The 20,471-nt window shown below is 37.1% G+C and overlaps 3 protein-coding genes across 4 annotated transcripts; 1 reads left to right on the top strand and 2 right to left on the bottom strand.

Moving 5' to 3' along the window:
- Positions 1–210: 210 nt before the first annotated feature.
- LOC126790002 (pyruvate kinase isozyme A, chloroplastic) lies at positions 211–6,935 on the bottom strand. Its single transcript, XM_050516127.1, has 6 exons — positions 6,341–6,935; positions 6,163–6,253; positions 5,872–6,065; positions 2,854–2,969; positions 1,907–2,385; positions 211–916 (listed from the first exon to the last, which is right to left on the bottom strand). The coding sequence occupies exons 1-6, from the start codon at positions 6,881–6,883 to the stop codon at positions 615–617; spliced, it is 1,725 nt and encodes a 574-aa protein (XP_050372084.1). The 5' UTR covers positions 6,884–6,935; the 3' UTR covers positions 211–614.
- A 3,892-nt stretch (positions 6,936–10,827) lies between these two features.
- On the top strand, positions 10,828–13,252 carry LOC126790022 (uncharacterized). Of its 2 annotated transcripts, none has more exons than XM_050516146.1 (3): positions 10,828–10,994; positions 11,197–11,437; positions 12,846–13,252. In XM_050516146.1, the coding sequence occupies exons 2-3, from the start codon at positions 11,246–11,248 to the stop codon at positions 13,203–13,205; spliced, it is 552 nt and encodes a 183-aa protein (XP_050372103.1). In that variant the 5' UTR covers positions 10,828–10,994; positions 11,197–11,245; the 3' UTR covers positions 13,206–13,252. The 2 variants fall into 2 exon arrangements, with proteins under 2 accessions (XP_050372103.1, XP_050372104.1); XM_050516147.1 differs by having other exon boundaries at positions 10,834–10,994; positions 11,184–11,437.
- A 129-nt stretch (positions 13,253–13,381) lies between these two features.
- On the bottom strand, positions 13,382–16,867 carry LOC126790028 (guanine nucleotide-binding protein subunit gamma 2). Its single transcript, XM_050516154.1, has 4 exons — positions 16,408–16,867; positions 14,135–14,187; positions 13,996–14,040; positions 13,382–13,717 (listed from the first exon to the last, which is right to left on the bottom strand). The coding sequence occupies exons 1-4, from the start codon at positions 16,546–16,548 to the stop codon at positions 13,633–13,635; spliced, it is 324 nt and encodes a 107-aa protein (XP_050372111.1). The 5' UTR covers positions 16,549–16,867; the 3' UTR covers positions 13,382–13,632.
- Positions 16,868–20,471: the final 3,604 nt, after the last annotated feature.

The following is a 20,471-nucleotide window of genomic DNA, read 5'->3' as shown; positions in this document are numbered from 1 at the left end:
AACCTATTTGCTCCACTGCTATTGTGAAGCATGTCAATCAGTTATGATCTTATCATAGGGAGGGTGTGTAATTGTTTTAGGTTTTCTGTTAACAATTCTGCGAGATCACTCAAAATATGACTGAAACCTAGAAAAGAGGATCTGAGAATAAAACCTTCAAAAGTGCAACTGAGAATACATAAAGCACTCGATATTTGATGTAAGGTCTAAAATTCAAAAAAGTATCAAAATAGTTGCATTAACTTGAACAAGGTAATACAACAGTTCGGATTAAATTATTACGTTTCGACAAGACATAAAAGCATCTTTGTGTCTAAAGGATACACATCTCTTCATACAACTCTAACACTCACAACTTAATGTTACAACTAGCAAGTACCTCTGAACAAACTAGGCAATTTAGGTGGCATAAACCCCTCCAGATTTTATGGTGAGAATATGAAGCATGTACCCGGGAGGTAAGGTAAATAAACAAACACTGAACTATTTCCTTAATGACCCTCTTTTTCCACCATAAACAAATTGTAGTACCAATAGCAAGGAATATAGAAGTTTGACAGATGACACAACCAGAATAGGTTCAGAAGAGGTATGCAATCTAACTGATAGATTATTTATGGAACATTCATAACTTGAATGGACTGCAAAATGTCTGAGACAGCAATGACAAGGTCACCTGATTTGATTAGATTCCTGGCCTTAAGCAGCGAGAAGGTCTTGTGAAGGTTGCTTTCCATATCATCAGAGAAGCTCACCCGAAATGGTATCAACCCCCACTGTAGGTTCAGACGTCTCCGCACAGATGTCGTATTAGTAAAAGCAAAGATTGGGCAATCAGGCCTACAGCGGGACAGTAGAGATGCCATGTGGCCTGTCTTTGTAAAGACAAAAAGAGCATCCACCTCTAAAGTATTTGCTGCAACATGACAATTTACATCAAGATCATTCACACGCAAATCTAACAGCAAAGGTCAATTATCTGACAAGTCAGGCCTTTGAAATGCATTAGCAAAAGGTCCCTGAGAAGAGCTAGTGATGATTTAGGCAATCATAGAATAATGATTTCAGACCAGCCGAAAATAACATAAAGGAAGAAAAGGGGCCCAATCTAACATATCACAGGGATTTATTCATAGCAGTAGACTAAAATTTTCTGTATGCAATATCAAGCTTAGTAATACTATGACTGAAAGGAGAGCATCAGTGTATATAAACTTAAAAAAACACATTGAACACCAATTCATGAAAACATGCAGTAGTGGACGCATAATCTCATCAAAATAACAATATTATACAGCAAACAGATGCAAGTGGAGGAAAAGCAGACATGAGAGTGAAATGGACGATATAGAAATAGAAGTAAAGATGGAGCCACAATGTTTAAAGAGGAGAAAGTCCAAGTTTGATCTATTTGAATATGCTAGTCCAGCTTCCAGACCATTAGGCTTGGTGCAATTTCCTCTATATAAAATGAAAAGTTTTGGGAACAAACCAATGGGTCCCTAAACGGACAAACTACATATGAATGATTCTAACACATCAAATGAACAGTCAAAGTTTATTTCATGTCTGTGGGTTTTGTTATTTTGTTGGATTTGTTACACAACCCTTCTACACTAAGGTGGTTGTAAAATCAACAGATTTTGACCACATTATTTAATAATCTGGTACAAAATCCACTCTACCAGAGAAGAAGACTTCTTCTTGAAACAATTAATGCACATCTACTACACGTATATTAAGTGATAAATTCTTTCCAAAGAAAAATATAATGTGATGTATGCAACCAACTTGGAGAGCTTCATGCCACATAAAAAATAGAATACTTGCCAACTAGACAAGCCTTTCACCTGAATCACAAATATATATTCACTAAAGCTAATACCAGATATCAAAGATTGCTTACCCATCTTGGCAGCAGAAATACAAAGCTCCTCCGATATACTGTCTGAAAATGATGATCCAATAGCTGGGAGTAACATAGGTTCATGACGTTTCTCTTCCCTCCACCACCTCTCGATCCTCAAACTAACACTTCTAAGAACAGCTAATGACTTCTCTGGGAACTGTCCCATAGCTGACTCACCAGAAAGCATCAGAGCATCAGCTCGTTGCCTCACGGCTTCAGAAACATCGGCCACTTCAGCTCTAGTGGGTGTAGGATACTCGATCATAGATTCGAGTAGTTGAGAAGCAACAATGACTGGCTTATTTAACTGTCTACATACTTGAACAATCTTTTGCTGGGCAGATGGGACCTGTTCCAATGGTATCTGAGCACCTAGGTCACCTCTTGCTACCATTGCTCCATCTGATGCAAGGATGATCTCTTCCAAGTTCTTTAGAGAGTCAATACTCTCTATCTTTGCCACAACAGATATATTACTGCACCAACATAATGAAAGAAATCTCATGAGATGCAAGTTAACCATCTTGACCTAAATGAACTCTGCCAAAATAAAAGAAACAGTGATAGCACTATATTGTTAACTTGCTGAACTAAATGAAGGCAAAATCAATCCGATTTGACCAGCAAAAAGACATAAATTTCGGATTATATTAGCGTATACATACTGAATCTATATATGTCAGACATATTAACAATTAGAAAACGATAAAAGTGCAGTCAGTGGTATCAAGTCAAACAGGTGTGGGAACTGGGAAGCAGATTATACAATAGTGGAAATGGAGATTTCGAGATCATTTGATAACAATTGACCAGAAACAAAATTTAATATACATACTGTGTACATTTCTACATATATACATATTATGTATATACATAATACATAATATAAGGGCGTCCATATGTAATTTGTGTGCAAGTGTGGAGTTTAAAAGTCAACTCTTTACCAAGACCGTGCTGCAATATAGCTCTTAAGATGATTGAGAACTTCAGCAGACTTGACAAATGATACAGCAATGAAATCAACTCCCTCTGCAATCCCGAAATCAATGTCCAACCAATCCTGAATATAAGAAAGCAAAAGTATGAGATCATAAGTTGTGACAATGATGAAAACAAAGATGCAGTTCATCAAACTTTCAACAACCCAAGGTGATGGCAATGGCTTTTCAAGTAATAGTTTATTATCGTGATATGCTTTTGTGAGAGATTCGAAGTTTGATGAGACAGATTCCACACAGAAATAGTATAAGATACGTGTACCACCTTCTTGAACCAAAACGTAGCTTCTTTGTGAGTGAAGGAATGATCCTTCTTGCAAACATTACCAATAATACAAAGTCACCATTATCAAATAATTATAAGCTTTCCCAAAAAATTGCAAAGTTTGACCACACCAAACTCGGGATAAACTTCTTTCTCGCCAAGTCAGACCACAACCTAAGCCATGTTGAGAGAGGCTTAACTACTATGTAAAATCAAACGTATCATATATAGGAAAGAGCAATATCTGTATAATTAAAAAAATTTCTCTTAATCTAAGCTCGTAACTCACTTTATAACAAATTTAATAATACTTGTCTACACGATTGAATTTAAGAGGCTGTGCTACAAGACTTGGTGGGTTTAGTGAGTGATAGTAAGAGGAATATATCGGTCAGTTTAGTGGAGACATCAGTAGTTTTAGTGGATATATTTGCACACTTACTAATCAGGGAGGCTTTCCCCAATGCCGTGGTTGTGGCAATTATTATGAAGGGCAGTGCCACGTAGTCAGCATGAAATGTTACAAGTGTAGCCAACTGGATAGCTGTACGAGGGAGTTCCCCTAGTTTATTCAAAAGGTTACTTCAAGGCAACAAGTTTCAGATATTGGATGACGCGTGCGGTGTGTCCAATACTTGAACCAGCATAGGAGGCTATCACATGGGGGATCTCACATGGGAGGCTTCAGCCAGCGAACCCCACATGAACCATGTTTCAGCAGTCGGCCCTGAGAATTCGGACGCCTAAGACGAACTAAATTTTAAGATCTTGAGACTCAGACCTTTCAATACATCTAACTATCTATTTTTAACCAAGTCATATACAAAACAATCTTAAGGATTTCATAGCATAAGACCAATTGAGTTCAACGGAACTTTACCAAAGGAGAAAAAAAAACACCGATATAAATAACAAATACTGTATGTAATCTATGAGTAATTATATTCCAAAGTAACACTGAAATACAACTTGTCGTATACTTTTATATTGCGAAGGTGCCTATTAAACTTGCATGATCACTAAATAAATTAAAGCAAAAACAGAAAAATATGAAAATAAGTAAATATACAATGCGAGAAACAAAACCCAACAAATATTGTACACACTACAATACATCAAAAATAAACCACTTGAAGTTTATAAGAAAGAGTCCCAAAGTCCCACCAAAGGGACAAGCTCAGACGATCAATTAAAAAAGCCCAATTATTTTTTTTGTTGCTTTTTCTCGGTATTTTGTTTGTCCCAGGGAGGATCCATTCCCAAGTGCCATAGATGGATCTCTGCGACGATTCTGCAGCAATGAAAAACTTCTGCGCATTTATACAAAACCTGACCCGGCTTTTTGAGTATATACTTCAGACCCATCCAAACCTGAGGTAGGGTAAATCGCATGCGAAGCTTATGTGTCAAATAAAGCTTATAACAAAGGAAGGAATGTGAAGGTACTTGTATGTTTTGGTATTGACGTCTCTCTATTGGTTGTCCTTAGCAAGGTCATTGGTATGCAAGTCATTCTAATTTTAACTACGATTAACTAGAAATCAACTCAATTCAGATTGCATGAAAAAAAAATTAAACTCAAAAAACCAAAACATTTCTTATTGTATCAACTTGATATAATATATATTGACTTACATGAAAAACTAAGGAGGGTATAATTTGCTCACCGAAAATTACAAACCACAGACCAGACTGAAGTTTAAATGATATTTGATCTCACTTCTCTTCTCACTTCCTACTATGGTGAGATGAAATATTATTAAAGAAAAAGAAGGGTGTGTGATTTGTAATTTTGGATGTGCAAATTTCACTCCCAAAACTAAACCTCAACACGTACACACTACAATACATCAAAAACGGAATCAAGAGATGTTGAATTAAAAGAGTACAAAAAGCCCACCAAAGGGACAAGCCAAGAATTCGTAAAGACAGATCCATCAAGAAAGAAAAAGCCCACATATATAATAATTATTTTTTCTTGCACTTTTTATGGGTTATGTAACATAAGTTTTTATTTTCATGGCCCGTAGAATTCGAGGCCCTAGTCCCAGGGAGCATCCATTCCAAAGTGCCAGAAAACGAACTCCATGAAGAGTCTGCAGCAAGCAAAAGCGTTTGCATATATATTGAAAATTTGGCCCGGTATTCTGAATAAATACTTCACACCCTTCCAAACCTGAAGTAGGGTAAATTGCACGCTAAGGTTATTGTGTCGATATAGTTCTAAAAAAGGAAGGCTTAGAAGGGTACTGATATGTTTTGGGGACGGCGTATGTTTTGGTAAGGATGTCTCTCTATTGCTTTGTCCTCAGCAAGGTCACTGGTATGCAAACCCCTTCCAACTTTTATGAAGACCTTTTCAGATTTCTCTAAATCCAGATGCATTGGCAAATCCGCATTCAGCTAATGAATAAAACTATATACTTTCTCCGCACCAAGATCATTGACTTGCAATTATCTCAATCTTCACTCAATAAAACTTAGACTCAGATGCATTGGCATATATGCGATGATGAATTGAACTCTATACTTTGCCCACATTAAGACTATCGGCATGCAAATACTCCAATCTTTACTAAAAGAGCATTGGCATGCAAATACTGTGATATACTAACAAGTCTCATATTCAGATGCATTGGCAATCAGGCATTCAGTACTGAACAAAAATCTGATAAAGAGGAAGGTAATGAATGTGAAACCTTGGATGAAATCGTGGGAAGCATGGCATTGCGCTCGCGCACTAAGCTCCCATCCCTCCAGAAAGTCAAGTTCGCCCGGGGCAGCAACAGCCCGGGATCAGTACATTTACACTTGACATCCGGGCCAAGCTTCTCCAACACCTCGAACCTCACCATTCCACCGTCCACAAGTAGCTCATCTCCCACCTTCACATCTGCATCACACTCACATCCACAACAAAATCAATCACTACAACTAAAACAACAACAAAAAGTACGAAAACACGAAAAAGGTGCAAGATCACAAACTACCTTCGGCGAATCCTTCATAGTTCACATTGATCGTGCGCTCCGGAAGAGTCGAGCCGAAAGCTCTCACACTGAAAGTCCATATCTCACCGTCCTGCATACACAAAATTAAAGCTAAAATGCGCAGATTCTTGTTGTTGTAATAAAAATTCCGCAGAGGAAATGAAATGACGAAAGTGACCTCGGCTTTGACGGAGGAGGCGCCGCCGAGATCGCCCATGTGAATCTCACTGCCCTCGGTGTCCATCATGATGGCGACGGCGTATCCCTTGTCCTCGTTGAGCTTCCTCAGGCGCTGGATGACGTCACGGTGCCAGTCGCGGGTGCCGTGGCACATGTTGAGGCGGGCGACGTTCATGCCGCCGACGGCGAGGGCCTCGAGCTGGTCGGGGCCGGCGGAGGCGGGGCCGATGGTGCAGATGAGCTTGGTGCGGCGGGTGCTGCGGAAGCCATTCTCGCGGAGCTCGGCCTCGGTGACGGCGTCGACCTCGATGGAGGAGGAGGAGTAGTCGGCGGAGAGGACGGCGGCGGCGGCGGTGCCGTTGGCGGAGACGAGGACGGAGGGGGATGGATCGGCGGAGGAGGATTTGACGGTGAGGGAGGGGAAGGCGGTGGAGGAGAGAGGGAAGCGGCGGTTGGTGGTGGCGGAGAATAAGGAGGAGTGGGGCTTGGGGTTGGAGACGGTTAAGGCGGTTGGGGTGAGGAGGTGGAGGGAGTGAGACATTGTTTCTGAGCTGGAAATGAATGAGAGAGAGAGAGAGAGATTTAAGAGAGAGAAGGACGGAGAAAACCAAGGGGAGCGTTTGGGAGGGTGGAGACTCCAAAGTTGGTACAGTTGGGTTGGTACAGTTGGGATGGTACAAAGAGAGCGGCTGAGACTACTGTGACTCTGTGAGTGAGTGTCGTTTTGGTGACGTGGCTGAAGGGGGTGAATTTTGAGGGTGAAATATTTTTTCTACGGATTTGGTTACTGACAGTAATTTCGTGTGTAATCTTTGATGTACTTGGGTTTGGTTTATGGCACTAAAGATCTACCTTGTTTAGGGGGTTTGGTATGACTAATTAACATGTGTTTTGGATCCAAAGCAGGTTTTTGAACAAGAGAGCTTGGGTTTTTTAGCCAAATTTTTACGGACCTCATGGTACGAACTTTTGTTGACACTTTCATAGCATTTTGAGTCTGGTTGGATTTTATAGCTCAAATTGGAATATTAGAACTGGACAATTTGGTCCGATGTTTGTAACATGTGGCCGATTAATGACTCCCTGATCATACTTGAAACTTTGTTGTTCGAATTGGAAGATTATGTTTGATTTATGTGGCCAATTAGTGGCTCCTTGATTGCATTATTCAAACTGATCGTAACTTCTTTTACTTGAACGCGATCGAAAATCTAAAGTTTTTTATATTGACTTGATAAGTATTCAATGATGGTTTTTTCGATGAAGAAGTATTGAAAGATGTTCTTTACAAGATGAATACGAGAGGCTTGTAATGAACATAGTATAATATATAGCAGAATTTCTCACGTGCGGAAGTCCGGATGAGTTTTCAGTTCGGATTTTCGCAGTTTCTCCACGATTTGAACGCCGGCGACGCCGTTTTTTCTAGCCGGAGTGACACCGCATTTCCTAGATGATGCTGCGATGAAGAAGAATGCAAAAGAGATCGGGATCAGAGGTCCACCATGATCGGTGGTGAAGCTTTGAGTGAGGTTGGTGCATAGGTCGGACCCCAATCTCTTTAACATTCTTCTTCGTCGCAGCATCATCTAGGAAGTGTGGGTCACTCTGGTGAGAAAAAAACGTCGTCGCCGGCGTCCAGATCGTAAAGAAACGACGAAAATCCTGACGGAAAACCCGTCTGGACCTCTGCAACCGAGAAACACTGAATATATAGAGCCTATATCATTGAGCTCGAACCCGACCCATATTTATGCATCAAATTAGTCTAATTTCACCTATGAAGCACGAACACGTCATTTGGGTCGCGTGTCCGACACGGACACGGACACGCTCGGACACGCGAACTAACTTTGGACACGGCTTGGACACGCTGTAATACGTAATAGACACGCACGTGTTCCATTTGGACACGCAAATAAGGAGGACACGCTGAAGTATTTTTGTCCTTACCAATTTTTTAGACAATTGTTTTTGTCTCAGTCTCACTCATATTCAATCTCAAAAACAAACCTCCGATCTCACCACCGATGTTTTCTCTCCACCGATCCGCCCTAAATCTTCACCACATCCGACCACCCACTACTCCTCCCACTCGGCACTTTCCCTTCTACCAGGTCAACATTTCTATCTTAAATTTTCATTTTTTATGATTCAGTGATTTGGTTTGATTGGGATTACATGCTAGTTGAATTGGGGTTTTGTTTGATGATTTTGGGTTCACCATTTTAGATCACAAATTCAAGCTTTACTGCTTTAGTTTTCATGTTTGAATCTCTCTGGGTTTTGATGATGTTTGATGAAGTGGGTTGGGTTTGAGAAGGGTGAGATTGGAGAGGTGTTTTGAGTTGAAAATTGATTGAATATAAGGAGTTGAATTTTGGGAAGCTGAACAGCTATATAGTTTTGTTGTTTTCTTTACAGGCGAATCTTGCATCTCTCGTTTTTGCAAGACTTGAAGTGAACAGTAAAAGGAAGGGCCAATACACCAAACGGTAAGGCTGTGAAGAGCTGTTATTGGTAACTGATAAAGTTCATTGCTTTTTATATTTTGAATGTAAAGTCTGAAACTTTGATTCGAAGAGGTGAAATTTAGAGCCTATGAAGTAAACGTTTTGGCTATAAATGAAGTAGTTAGATTGGTTATTTACAGATAATGTTTTCTAGACATTTGTAATAGACATCCTAAAAAACAATTGAGAACTTGAATCATAGATAAAGGATTTTTCTACAATTACTTATCATATTTTGAAGATCTGCATTGAAAAAATGACAAATGTTACATGGCTTGAATCTGTGATTTTTATGCACTAATAGTTTTGGCTAAAATGAAGTAGTTAGGTTGGTTATTTGCAGATAATGTATTTTAGACATTTGTAATAGACATCCTAAAGAAAAATTAAGAACTTGAATCATAGATAAAAGATTTTTCTACAATTACGTATCTGTTTTTGAAGTTGCAGATCTGCATTGAAAAAATGACAGATGTAAAGTTAGCTTGAATTTGTAATTTTTATGCAGTAAACGTTTTGGCTAAAAATGAAGTAGTTAGGTTGATTATTTGCAGATAATGTCTTCTAGACATTTGTAATAGACATCCTAAAGAAAACATGAGAACTTGAATCATAAATAAAAGATTTTTCTACAATTACTTATTAGTTTTTGAAGTTGCATATCTGCATTGAAAAAATGACAGATGTAAAGTTAGCTTGAATTTGTAATTTTTATGCAGTAAATGTTTTGGCTAAAAATGAAGTAATTAGGTTGGTTATTTGCAGATAATGTTTTCTAGACATTTGTAATAGACATCCTAAAGAACAATTGAGAACTTGAATCATATATAAATGATTTGTCTACAATTACTTATCATGTTTTGAAATTGCAGATCTACATTGAAAAAATGACAGATGTTAAATTAGCTTGAATCTGTGATTTTTATGCAGTAAACGTTTTGGCTAAAAATGAAGTAGTTAGGTTGGTTATTTGCAGATAATGTCTTCTAGACATTTGTAATAGACATCCTAAAGAAAAATTGAGAACTTGAATCATAGATAAAAGATTTTCCTACAATTACGTATCAGTTTTTGAAGTTGCAGATCTGCATTGAAAAAATGATAGATGTTAAGTTAGATTGAATCTGTGATTTTTATGTAGTCGTTTTGGCTAAAAATGAAGTAATTAGTTTAGTTATTTGCAGATAATGTTTTCTAAACATTTTTAATAGACATCCTAAAGAACAATTGAGAACTTGAATCATAGATAAAGATTTGTCTACAATTACTTATCATTTTTTGAAGTTGCAGATCTGTATCGAAAAAATGACAGATTGTTTTTTCTTTTTGAGAAAGTATGAGTATAGAATGATCAACTTCTATTAGTTCTAGTGCTGGATCAGTTAATACTGGTGCTAATGTTGGAGATAGAGGTAGTCATGAAGATTGTCAAATATATGATAAAACTCCATTGTGGACATTTGTGAAGAAGATTAGAAAGTCTGCAAGTGGAGGTAATTGGAAGACTTGAGATGGCCAACCTTACACTTAATGAACCACAATTAGAAGGATACTTATTTGATGATGTTGATGATTATGATGTTATTAAAATGGAGAACATTGTGGAAAATGACATTGGAGTTTGAATGAAATTATTAACTATCGCCAAATGAATTTTATTATGTATGAAGATTCACTGAGCTCGAGAAACACTGAATATATAGAGCCTATATCATTGAGCTCGAACCCGACCGATATTTATGCATCAAATTAGTCTAATTTCACCCGTTTTAGATGTCTCAAATAGTAAGCTAGTGCGCTCCCTGTAATAATACACAACACCCACCTCCAACGAATCAGAAGCCACCAAGTCAATATATAAAATTATTCTAACCCTTCTTTCCTTCAGCGCATAAACGAAAGCATATCTGTATCTCTGATTATATATATATATATATATATTTCCAAAAAAAAAAAGATTATATATATATATAGATATACCAATCCCTATACTCTCCCCCAAGAAAAAAGCAACCTTTGATTTCTCAAACATCAAAAACCCCCCAAAACTTGTTTATCCCAAATCAAATCCCCAATTTTCAATCTAGGGTTTCTCCCCGGATCAACCTCTATCCTCATCCGCCAATTCCCATCTTCCAGGTTCGATCATCTTCCTTCCCCACTTTTCAATTCTTGCAAATTTCCATTTATGCAATCTGCTTAATCAGATTAAACACACGTTAAATTAGCAAACTTTGTGATGATTTATCTGTGATCTTGATTTGTATGATATGTATTATCAATCTTTGGGTGCCTTTTGATTTGGGTTGTATTTGTTTTCTGATAAAGTTTGGTTTTTTAGGTGAAAGGTTTGATTTTTTATTGGATTGGATTGGATTGGGGGATAGGAGATGGGGGCATTCATGACCAAGTTTTGGTTCATGTTGTTTCCTGCAAAGGAGTATAAGATTGTGGTGGTTGGGTTGGACAATGCTGGGAAGACAACTACCCTTTACAAATTGCACTTGGGAGAGGTTGTCACTACGAACCCGACTGTGGGCAGCAATGTCGAAGAGCTCGTCTACAAGAACATTCGCTTTGAGGTAACATTTGCCATCATGATTTCTTGTGTTTGTGTGTGTGGTTTTGTAGTTTCTTGGGTATGGATTGTGTGTGTATGAGGAGAATATGAATAGAGGTGTTTGAAGCTTGGGGTTGAGATATGATTTGTGATTGTGTAGAAATGAATCGTGAATTTCTTAATGGTATAGAAACTATGTTGGGTTTAGAGTGGAAGGAATTTTGAAGGAACTGATAGAATAACATACACAGGAAATGAAAAGCCGAAGATTGTCTATTTTGAAAGATTATATGCTAGCAAGGACTGAGGAGGCCCGCCTCATAGTTGAGACACTTGTCTGTACTTCGTAGAGAGTCCAAAAATCTATGACAGCTGATTGTTTTTCGATTATGATGACTTGATTAGGATAACATGCTAGAGGTATTCTAAGATTATGGTGAACATATGCTTTGTCATTGTGTAGAGGTGAATTATGATATTTTAATGAATAAAGAAACTCTGTTGAAAGTAGAGCTAAAGAGAATTGAAAGGAATTGACACGGGTTTTCCCTTATTAGCCATAGATTGTCTTGTTGGTAAGGACAAATGCTACAAGGAGTGAGGCTCACCTTATTGTTGGAACACTTGTTCGGCCGTCAGAGTAAATCTAAAATGTTTTATAGCTGATATATAAAAAGGATAGGATTTACTATTTTACACTGAAAAGGCAAGAAGCCAGGAATAGCCAAATAGGTGGGGATATAAGATGGTCTTTCGATCTAATATTTCAAACAATTGTGATTTAGTTACGTGTGTGCACAGTGAGAATTAGGTAAGACTGAAGAACATATATATTTGTGTTATAGGGAGGTTCCTTTTCATCATTATTTCTTGAAGATCCACTTTTAGCTTAATACTTGGTGACTCGGTTACTAATCATTAACTGTCAATATGTAATAGTTTTTGCATAAACAATTACAATTTTGTGATTTTCTGTTCGGGATAGGGGAAAAAAGTCTGGAGAACCTGTATTATGACTATTATCCCTTGTGCATTGAGTCTCTAAAATACATGATGGTGATCTGCGATCCTTTGTACTTAAGAACTTTACTCCATTAACATGTTAGGGAACTATAAAAATTCCATGTTTATAGGTACACATGAAGCCTGAAACTTAAGAATACTCAACTCAATGTTGATAATCAGAAGTTCATGAACATGAATATTGTATATAAAGGATATCCAAGACTTTTTTTGTGTACATCAGTGGGTCTGAGTGTTATATTGAAAATTCTGAGATACTGAATTTAGAAGTCCTTCATGTACCTCTATTTTATTTATACTGATATATCAGTCTTTGCCACTGTCATTTCCTTTTCTCCCTCCAAAGGCATTACTTATAGCAGATGATAAAGTGCTAAAGGCAAGACTTGCCAATCTTGTAATGACAGGTCTGGGATCTCGGTGGACAAGATAGACTGAGGACTTCATGGGCAACATATTATCGTGGAACTCATGCCATCATTGTGGTAATAGACAGCACAGACAGGGCCAGAATTTCTATTATGAAGGACGAACTCTTCAGGTTGCTTGGACATGAGGATCTTCAACATTCAGTTGTACTGGTTTTTGCTAATAAGCAAGATCTCAAGGATGCCATGACCCCAGCTGAGATCACTGACACTCTATCTCTTCACAGCATTAAGAATCATGACTGGCACATCCAAGCCTGCTGTGCCCTCAATGGGGATGGGTTGTATGATGGTCTAGGCTGGATCGCCTCACGAGTGACAGGCAAAACACCCAGTTAAAGAATGTCTAATCTGAACATGATTTTTCATATATGAAATTTCAAGGCTGAGTGATGTAAAGACAGTCATGTACCATTAAAGCTCTTTCCTTGCGAATCTGTAGATTATTTCTGATTTCAACGACTTTATACATTTTACATTCTGAATGTCAAAGAATTCGTTGACAATATGATATGCCTGGAAAATTGTTCAGCTCTTCCATTACTGAATCATTTTAATTGAATTTCTTATACACTTTGCACAACTGCTCCTCATTAGAGACTTGAAAATTAATGTACCATGATTGTCATCTGCACAAGAAAGCTTCTTTTCAGAGGAAGCACAATGAAGCTTTAATTAAAAAGGCCAATAAAAGCAACTCTAGATCTATGAAATTTCTGAATGTAATGCTCTGAATAATTGGAACTGGAGGCCAGGGAGTCGGGCATCAAAATATCCAGCATCTGCAACCTTTTGAATCCTTGGGTCCTTCAAACCATCGATCCCAAAATGGATTAAGGGGGCCATGTGTTCTGTCCTCCAGAGAAATAACATAAATCAGTTAAGGATGGAGAATCAAAGACTTGGACATTCTGCTTAGAAGTTCTTGGATCAATCCATATCCAAGCTGTGTATTATAAATCCTTTTTTTTTTTGGTCAAAATAAATCCAAAGGTTATGAATCCATGGTTCAGCCACAGGGACCCAAAACAATCATTAGTTTTATAAGACAGGGCAAGGAAAGAAAGTCAAGCAGAGCGATAAGGTACATTCGAGAAATGATGCAAAGATTTAAGACAAGAGGTGTTACATTGGGAGTAGTGGATCCGGCCTTGTTTCTACATTACCCAGTATTCTGGAACAGCAACAAAAACCAATCAGCATCTAGTTGAGTCGACACTGGGAATTCTAGATAAATATTAAGTAACCAAGTATCCGGTCATACTTACTCCTTGCATGCAGCTGAGGCCCTGTCTATCTTTTCAAGTTGTTCCAGTTCTTCCTGCTCACAAAACATACACAGTAAAAATCATACAACACTGTTATTCAGTACTACATAACTTGTAGACAGAATTGTATCCTGTGTAAGAAGAAAATTGCTATAACATAATTTTCTCACAAGTCTAAAGGAATCGCACCCAAAATACTCGACACATTCAGGCAACCTAGATCATGAGAAGCTGGAATTTCATTATAAGATCATGGGAGGCTGAAGTCCATAAATCATTCTATCAGATTAGCATGTCACTAAATAGCTGGACCTAGCATGTATTGGATGGTAGATCAGACATTTTTATTCAGGGAGAGACCATTCCTTTGTTACCAAAATTGTTAAGGTGTACTATAGAGATATTTGAGAATCCAAGAGGAACGGTATCAACACAGGTGGGGCACAAATATCATATACTAAATGAAAAGTATAACTGACTGGCTGTACAGGAAATAAGGTACAGCTTGAGGCCCTGATATTAGGAAGTGGAGTGCAAAGAGATATATTGTAGATACATTGAAAAGCATCAACAAAAGTTCATACCAAGTGTCAACACCAGAAAAATGTTATAACTTCCTCAGATGGAAAATACACACGCACACATCTTTCCATTCTCATTGTATCTGAGTTTTTCGATTACACCCAAAATCCCACCACACCCTGTTTTTACTCAACGTACTCATCAATATATCCAAACTATCCACTAACCCTGATAGCTTTATCCATAATCAGTTACACCAGTCAAAAACACTACATTCAATGTGCACAGATCAATTATATAAAGAGTAATGCATCAAAGACCAAAGGTTGATAGGATAAATCCAATATTGAGCATTTCCATATATGATATTTCAATATAGAACTAAACGACAAACTATATGTCTGGAGAAGTACACTGAAGCTATATCTCAAGTAGTGACTGTTTCGGATGTTTGATTTAATGACATATGTCCCTATCACGAAACAGCATTCAGGTATTACAATCATTGAAATGTGCATTATATTCCAATTATACACCGCACTCTCATCATAATCAAACTTAAAAAGTTTTCCGTACAATTCCGGAAAAACGCGTTGATATCAGTCACTAAAGAAGTAACGAGGGAAAAATAAATATGAGATTTCCTCACATAACCTATGAAGATAATGACTCCTCATACGGTATTATAGGCTAAATGATCAGGCCAAAACCTATGAGCAAGTATCAGTTTGCTTTCCTCAGTCACAACATCAATCACTTGCATCAGAACAATCACAAGTACTGACTAATATAGCACAACTAAACATCAAAAAAGTGCTGAACCAACAACTTCCATTATTATCTGCCAGCTGCGAACTAAGTTTCTGATCTCCACCTTGGATACTACAGTAGAAACATGACTGCAATTTGACCGCCCGAGGGCAATTCGACCGCCCAAGGGCAAAGCGACAACTTAACTGGAGCTAATTTATTTAATTGACTAAATTTAATCGTTACAAAAGAAGACCAGATTACCAAAAAGTTGAACCCACAAATTTCCATTTCCATAGAAGGTCACCAGCAGTAAAGAAAACAACAACCCTAATAAATGGTGGCCATAACAAGAAAAAGTGAGATACACTCAAAAGATTCAGCTTAGAATATGCCAGTTTCTTGCAAATATGCATTAATTGGGAAACAAAACCACTGATTTAATGAAACAGGTCCAGACTAAACCATAGCATTTCAAACCCTACCTATAATCAACATGTATACCAGATATTTAAAATCTTCACTCTTATTCACAAGAACTTTGATGATCGTAAACCAACAAGCAAAGATGAGATTAAACTCAAAAGGGTCAGCATGGAACTTGCCAAACTCTCTCCTTCTCCATAAATAGGGTTACCAGACCCTCTATTTTCAATGAAACAGGATCAGAATTTGCTACAACTTAACTAGTAATCCAGTCCATTCAACACATCCAAATCCAGCTTACAACACTCTTAAATGCACTATTATTTTCCAGTCCGCTGCTATTGTAGATACTCCATCAATTACATTTTGAACAATCAAACTCGAATCAAACAGAAATTTTCAATGACCGTACAAAACTAACATAACTCTAAAGTTCACAAATTTGAAAACTAAAATCTCAATCATCTGATTGACACATGCATCCAGCCACATAACAAATACGAAATGAAACAAAATCACTGGCATAATTCCCAATATCCAAAACTAAATAACACACAAGAAACACCTTCACTGACCTCTAAGAATCTAGCTTCTTGCTCAAACCGTTTCAACTCAGCCAGTATCCGATGCTTCCCTCTAGTATCCGAGGCTGACAGAGACTGCATCCTCTGAGTTGTTGGACTCAGGCTCACGGATTCAGACCCGTCCGATTGCATCTTTATCAAAAATTCAAAATCACTAATAAAAGCACCAGCCTTTATCTCACTGAATTGCAAAACCAACTTACTATATCACAAAGAAACAGAACTGATCATCAAAGCTATGACATTACAGCATAAACCAACCACAACCCAGAAATCTCTATAGCCCCTACCACCAATTTCCAATTCCCACACCAAAAATTGCCAAAGGGTAGATGGATCTGTATCACAGAGGGCTTTGTGGGTTTGGCTTTTTGAGAGAAGCTATGATGAGAAAGGAGAAAGAGAGAGAGCTTTTTGTGGGTTCTTTCGTGTCATATGTTCTTTCCTTCTTTCTTCATCTACTTTATCGTGTATCTGTCTCTAGTCTTAAGAAGGTGGAGTCCAATGAGTCTATTTTAGATTTGCTACGAGCAGTACTTTGTGCAGGACAAGTCCCACGCTATGTTTCACCCCCGCGTATGATGGGGAGTTTGGAACACCAAGGACAGGACAAAAATTCGCCTAAAGACTAAAGAGGCTTTCGTTTTTAGTATTCTAGAAAGGGTCAAGTACACAGGTTGTTAAATGTTGATGATTGATGATTGGGGTGGTGAGAGGGGGTGGACTACTATCATTCACCGTCTCTTGCCCTTGGTTCTAAAATACATTTAGGCAAAAAATGTAAGAAATTTTCAATATGAAACTGGTCATATGAATTAATACTGAAATGCGATATCACGCGACTATATGAATATAGTCGTATGTGACACATTTTATGATTTATCTAAGGATGCGGCTGTTTTCACCTTACTTCCACCTTACTAATTAGTTTGTTCACCTAGTAAGGTGTAACAAGCAAATAAATTAAGGACATTGTAATATTCAATAGGTATCTATATAGTAATTCAGCTTTATTGAATTGAAAGAGCAATATGCAAAGGAAATGGAGAAGTAAAAACACAAAATGAGAAGCACACAAAGGGTACAAAATTAATTGTTCTTCTGACTATTTTCCACCAAGCTGTCATCTTCAGCTAGACTAAGCAAGGCGGTTGCAGCTTCAGCATCTGTGTTGGATGTACCAGCTGCTTTTGATTTGCATGGTGTAGTTTTGGGCTTCTTCTTGCTAGCCTTTTGTTCTTCCCATTCTAGTAATGAATGTTACATAATTAATCATAGTGATTTCAAAACTGAAGATTAACATGAATTATGACTATAAAATAAAGAGAAATACTCTACCTTCTAATAACGGCACCTTCACCCTAGTGCCGTGAATCATGTTATCATAGGCTACTTGGAGAAACATCTGCTCGTACGACTCTTCCTTGGCTTCTTCAAAATCATTATGGAGACATTTTGATTTAAGCATAGTTTCGCGTCTCTTGTTAGTTTGCTCCTGAAGAGGAAGTTGTGTATTTAGTTAAAGAAAATTGTACTAGCATTCCTAACTTAACGAATTGTATTAGGGAAACTTGCATATACAACCCACCGATGAATTTATAGCTTTGTCTTTTCTGTTGGCTTCCTTCATTTGTTTAGGGCTCACCTCATAGAGGATAAACCTCACAATTTCAGGAATTGATCTCATCACAGTCTTCGATTGTACGTGTGTAAAATACTGTACGTTTTACGTAAAACATTGATGTTAGGTTTGTTGAATCTATTGTTTGTAAGCTACCTTGGATTAATTCAATGAATTTAACCATACAAATTTCCCAATATATAAATGATATTGAAAACAAATAAATGCACAATGACCTTATCGAGTTGGTGCTTGTTATTCAATCTCATCTTACACATCATTTCCCATCCATTGAGTCTTTCTGAGAAGCTATAATTTTTTTTACTCTGGGCAGTAATTTCCTTGAGGACCTCATTTGTTGGCACAAACTGAATGCATCCATCCAACAAGCACAACATATTCACACAAATATCTTGATTATATTCACAATTGAAGCATTATAATATTGTTAACAACAATAGGAAAAATATATATCATCATCTACCTCGTTAACTGCGTCACTTTGAACGTCAAAATCATCAGGAATTTTGAAGAACACATCAGAGATATGTGCCACCTGTTTGGAGGCAGATTGATCTCCATTTTTAGTGACGGATGGTTCCTATATAATCACATTTAAAGCAAATTGAATGAGATCGATTAACGGGTTAAAATAAAATGAACCTCTAAGAAGCTAGGTTTTGATAAAAATAAAATGAAATATGAAAAACTACCGTGTCTCTTATTTGAGGGTCCTCATGGTCATCTGGAGCCTTCTTTTCTGCTTGAATAAACTGTTTATTGTAAATATTAGTTAACTCAATGACATTGTTGTCCTAAATGAATAACAAATCAGATCAGATGTTAATTTCTATAAAATAAAAAATATAAATATAAAAATTAAAACCACCATGTTGAGGGAATATACATATAACAATATAACTAAACAATGAAAAAAAAATTACACTGCTTGCTCTGCCATTGATGACAAGCTTTTGTTCTTTCCTTTTCTCCTTTGCTTGTTTCATCAAATTGTCCACCTCTTTCTGCATAAAACAACTATTATAGTTTATGTAAAGCTGATGTGATAAATAATGTAATATCAATGTCTAAGGTAGAAGTTCTTACATGAACAACGTCATTGACAACTTTTCGGAGTCGTTCTTGTAGGTTTTCATCAGGGTTTTGTATATTTGGTGTACATGAAACCAAATAGTTTGAAACAGAAGATGGAGAGACGTTTTGGCACATTAGCACTTCGTGGTAATCCACGATCTGTGTTGGTGGAAAGTTGTCCGTTAAATTATCTAAATCGTCTAAATGGAATGGCGGTGGTGAACTCGGTTCAAACTGCGGTAATGGTGACATTGCCGGTTCATATGACGATCCCAACTCAAACGTGGTTGGTGAGGCAACAGGTACAGTACTAGTACTACTAGTAGGGTAATCGGGTGAAGCCGCCCACCATACTGAAGAGGAGGAAGATCTTGATGATGACATATTGATAGAGAGATCAAGAGATCGAGAGTATTCTAGAAAATAAGATAGAGATGGGTCGAAATGTAGTGATTGATCGATTTCGAGAATGAGTACAGAATTTAAAGGGTTAAGGTAGGGATTCTTTGGCATTTTCAGATAAGAAAGATGTTAATTGATTTCCATTAAAGATGATATGCATTCACCAAAGGACTAAATGGTTATCATTCATTTTCTGTCAAAATTAGAAGGTGGTGTTAGATATAACATTTGGACAAGGAACAAAATATAACCACACTTTTATTATTAATATCTAGTTTGGATTTAAATTTAAATGACTAGTAGCTAATTATTAATGGTGCCAAATTTACTGACTTATTTGCACGAATCTCTGCTTGAGTAGTGCATGAATCACAGAAGGCAAAAATAGAATCTCTACAACATATTCCTTTCTACAATGTTATGCATCTTAATTTATATATTCTCTACCATTAAAAACATCCAATATCTAGCTAATGTAGAAAATAGATTTTTGAAGGGATTCCAATGATATGTTTCTTGGTGTGTTTTCCTTTGACCTTCACTAAAGTCTTCTAGTAATGTATCATTAACAATATGCAATTGACATAACTTCATAGTTAAGGAAAAGCAAAAGTAGATGGTTTTTTCAAGTTCCTCCTGTTAAAGGTAACAATGTGCTTCATATTTGAGGATTTAGGGTCGATAGAAAAGAAAAAAGAGAAAAATCTTGAAAAACAGTCTTTGACTTTAAATTGATAATGAATTTGATGTGTGATATATCGATCTCATGTTTTAGCTTAACCGTTTAAAATACGAATTAGCAAAAATATATATAGTTATCAACCAGCCAATAGTTAAAAATTAACGGTCATCTGTTTATTTCCTGGTAAATGGGTAACAGAAAACGGTTGATGCATGCACATGCATATATATGTGTTTTTTTAGGGGGAGGAGGCAA

This window comes from Argentina anserina, chromosome 4, assembly GCF_933775445.1.
Source record: "Argentina anserina chromosome 4, drPotAnse1.1, whole genome shotgun sequence".
Taxonomy (NCBI): Eukaryota; Viridiplantae; Streptophyta; class Magnoliopsida; order Rosales; family Rosaceae; genus Argentina; species Argentina anserina.
The sequence above is the reverse complement of the archived record's forward strand: the minus strand, read 5'-3'. Positions and strand labels throughout refer to the sequence as shown.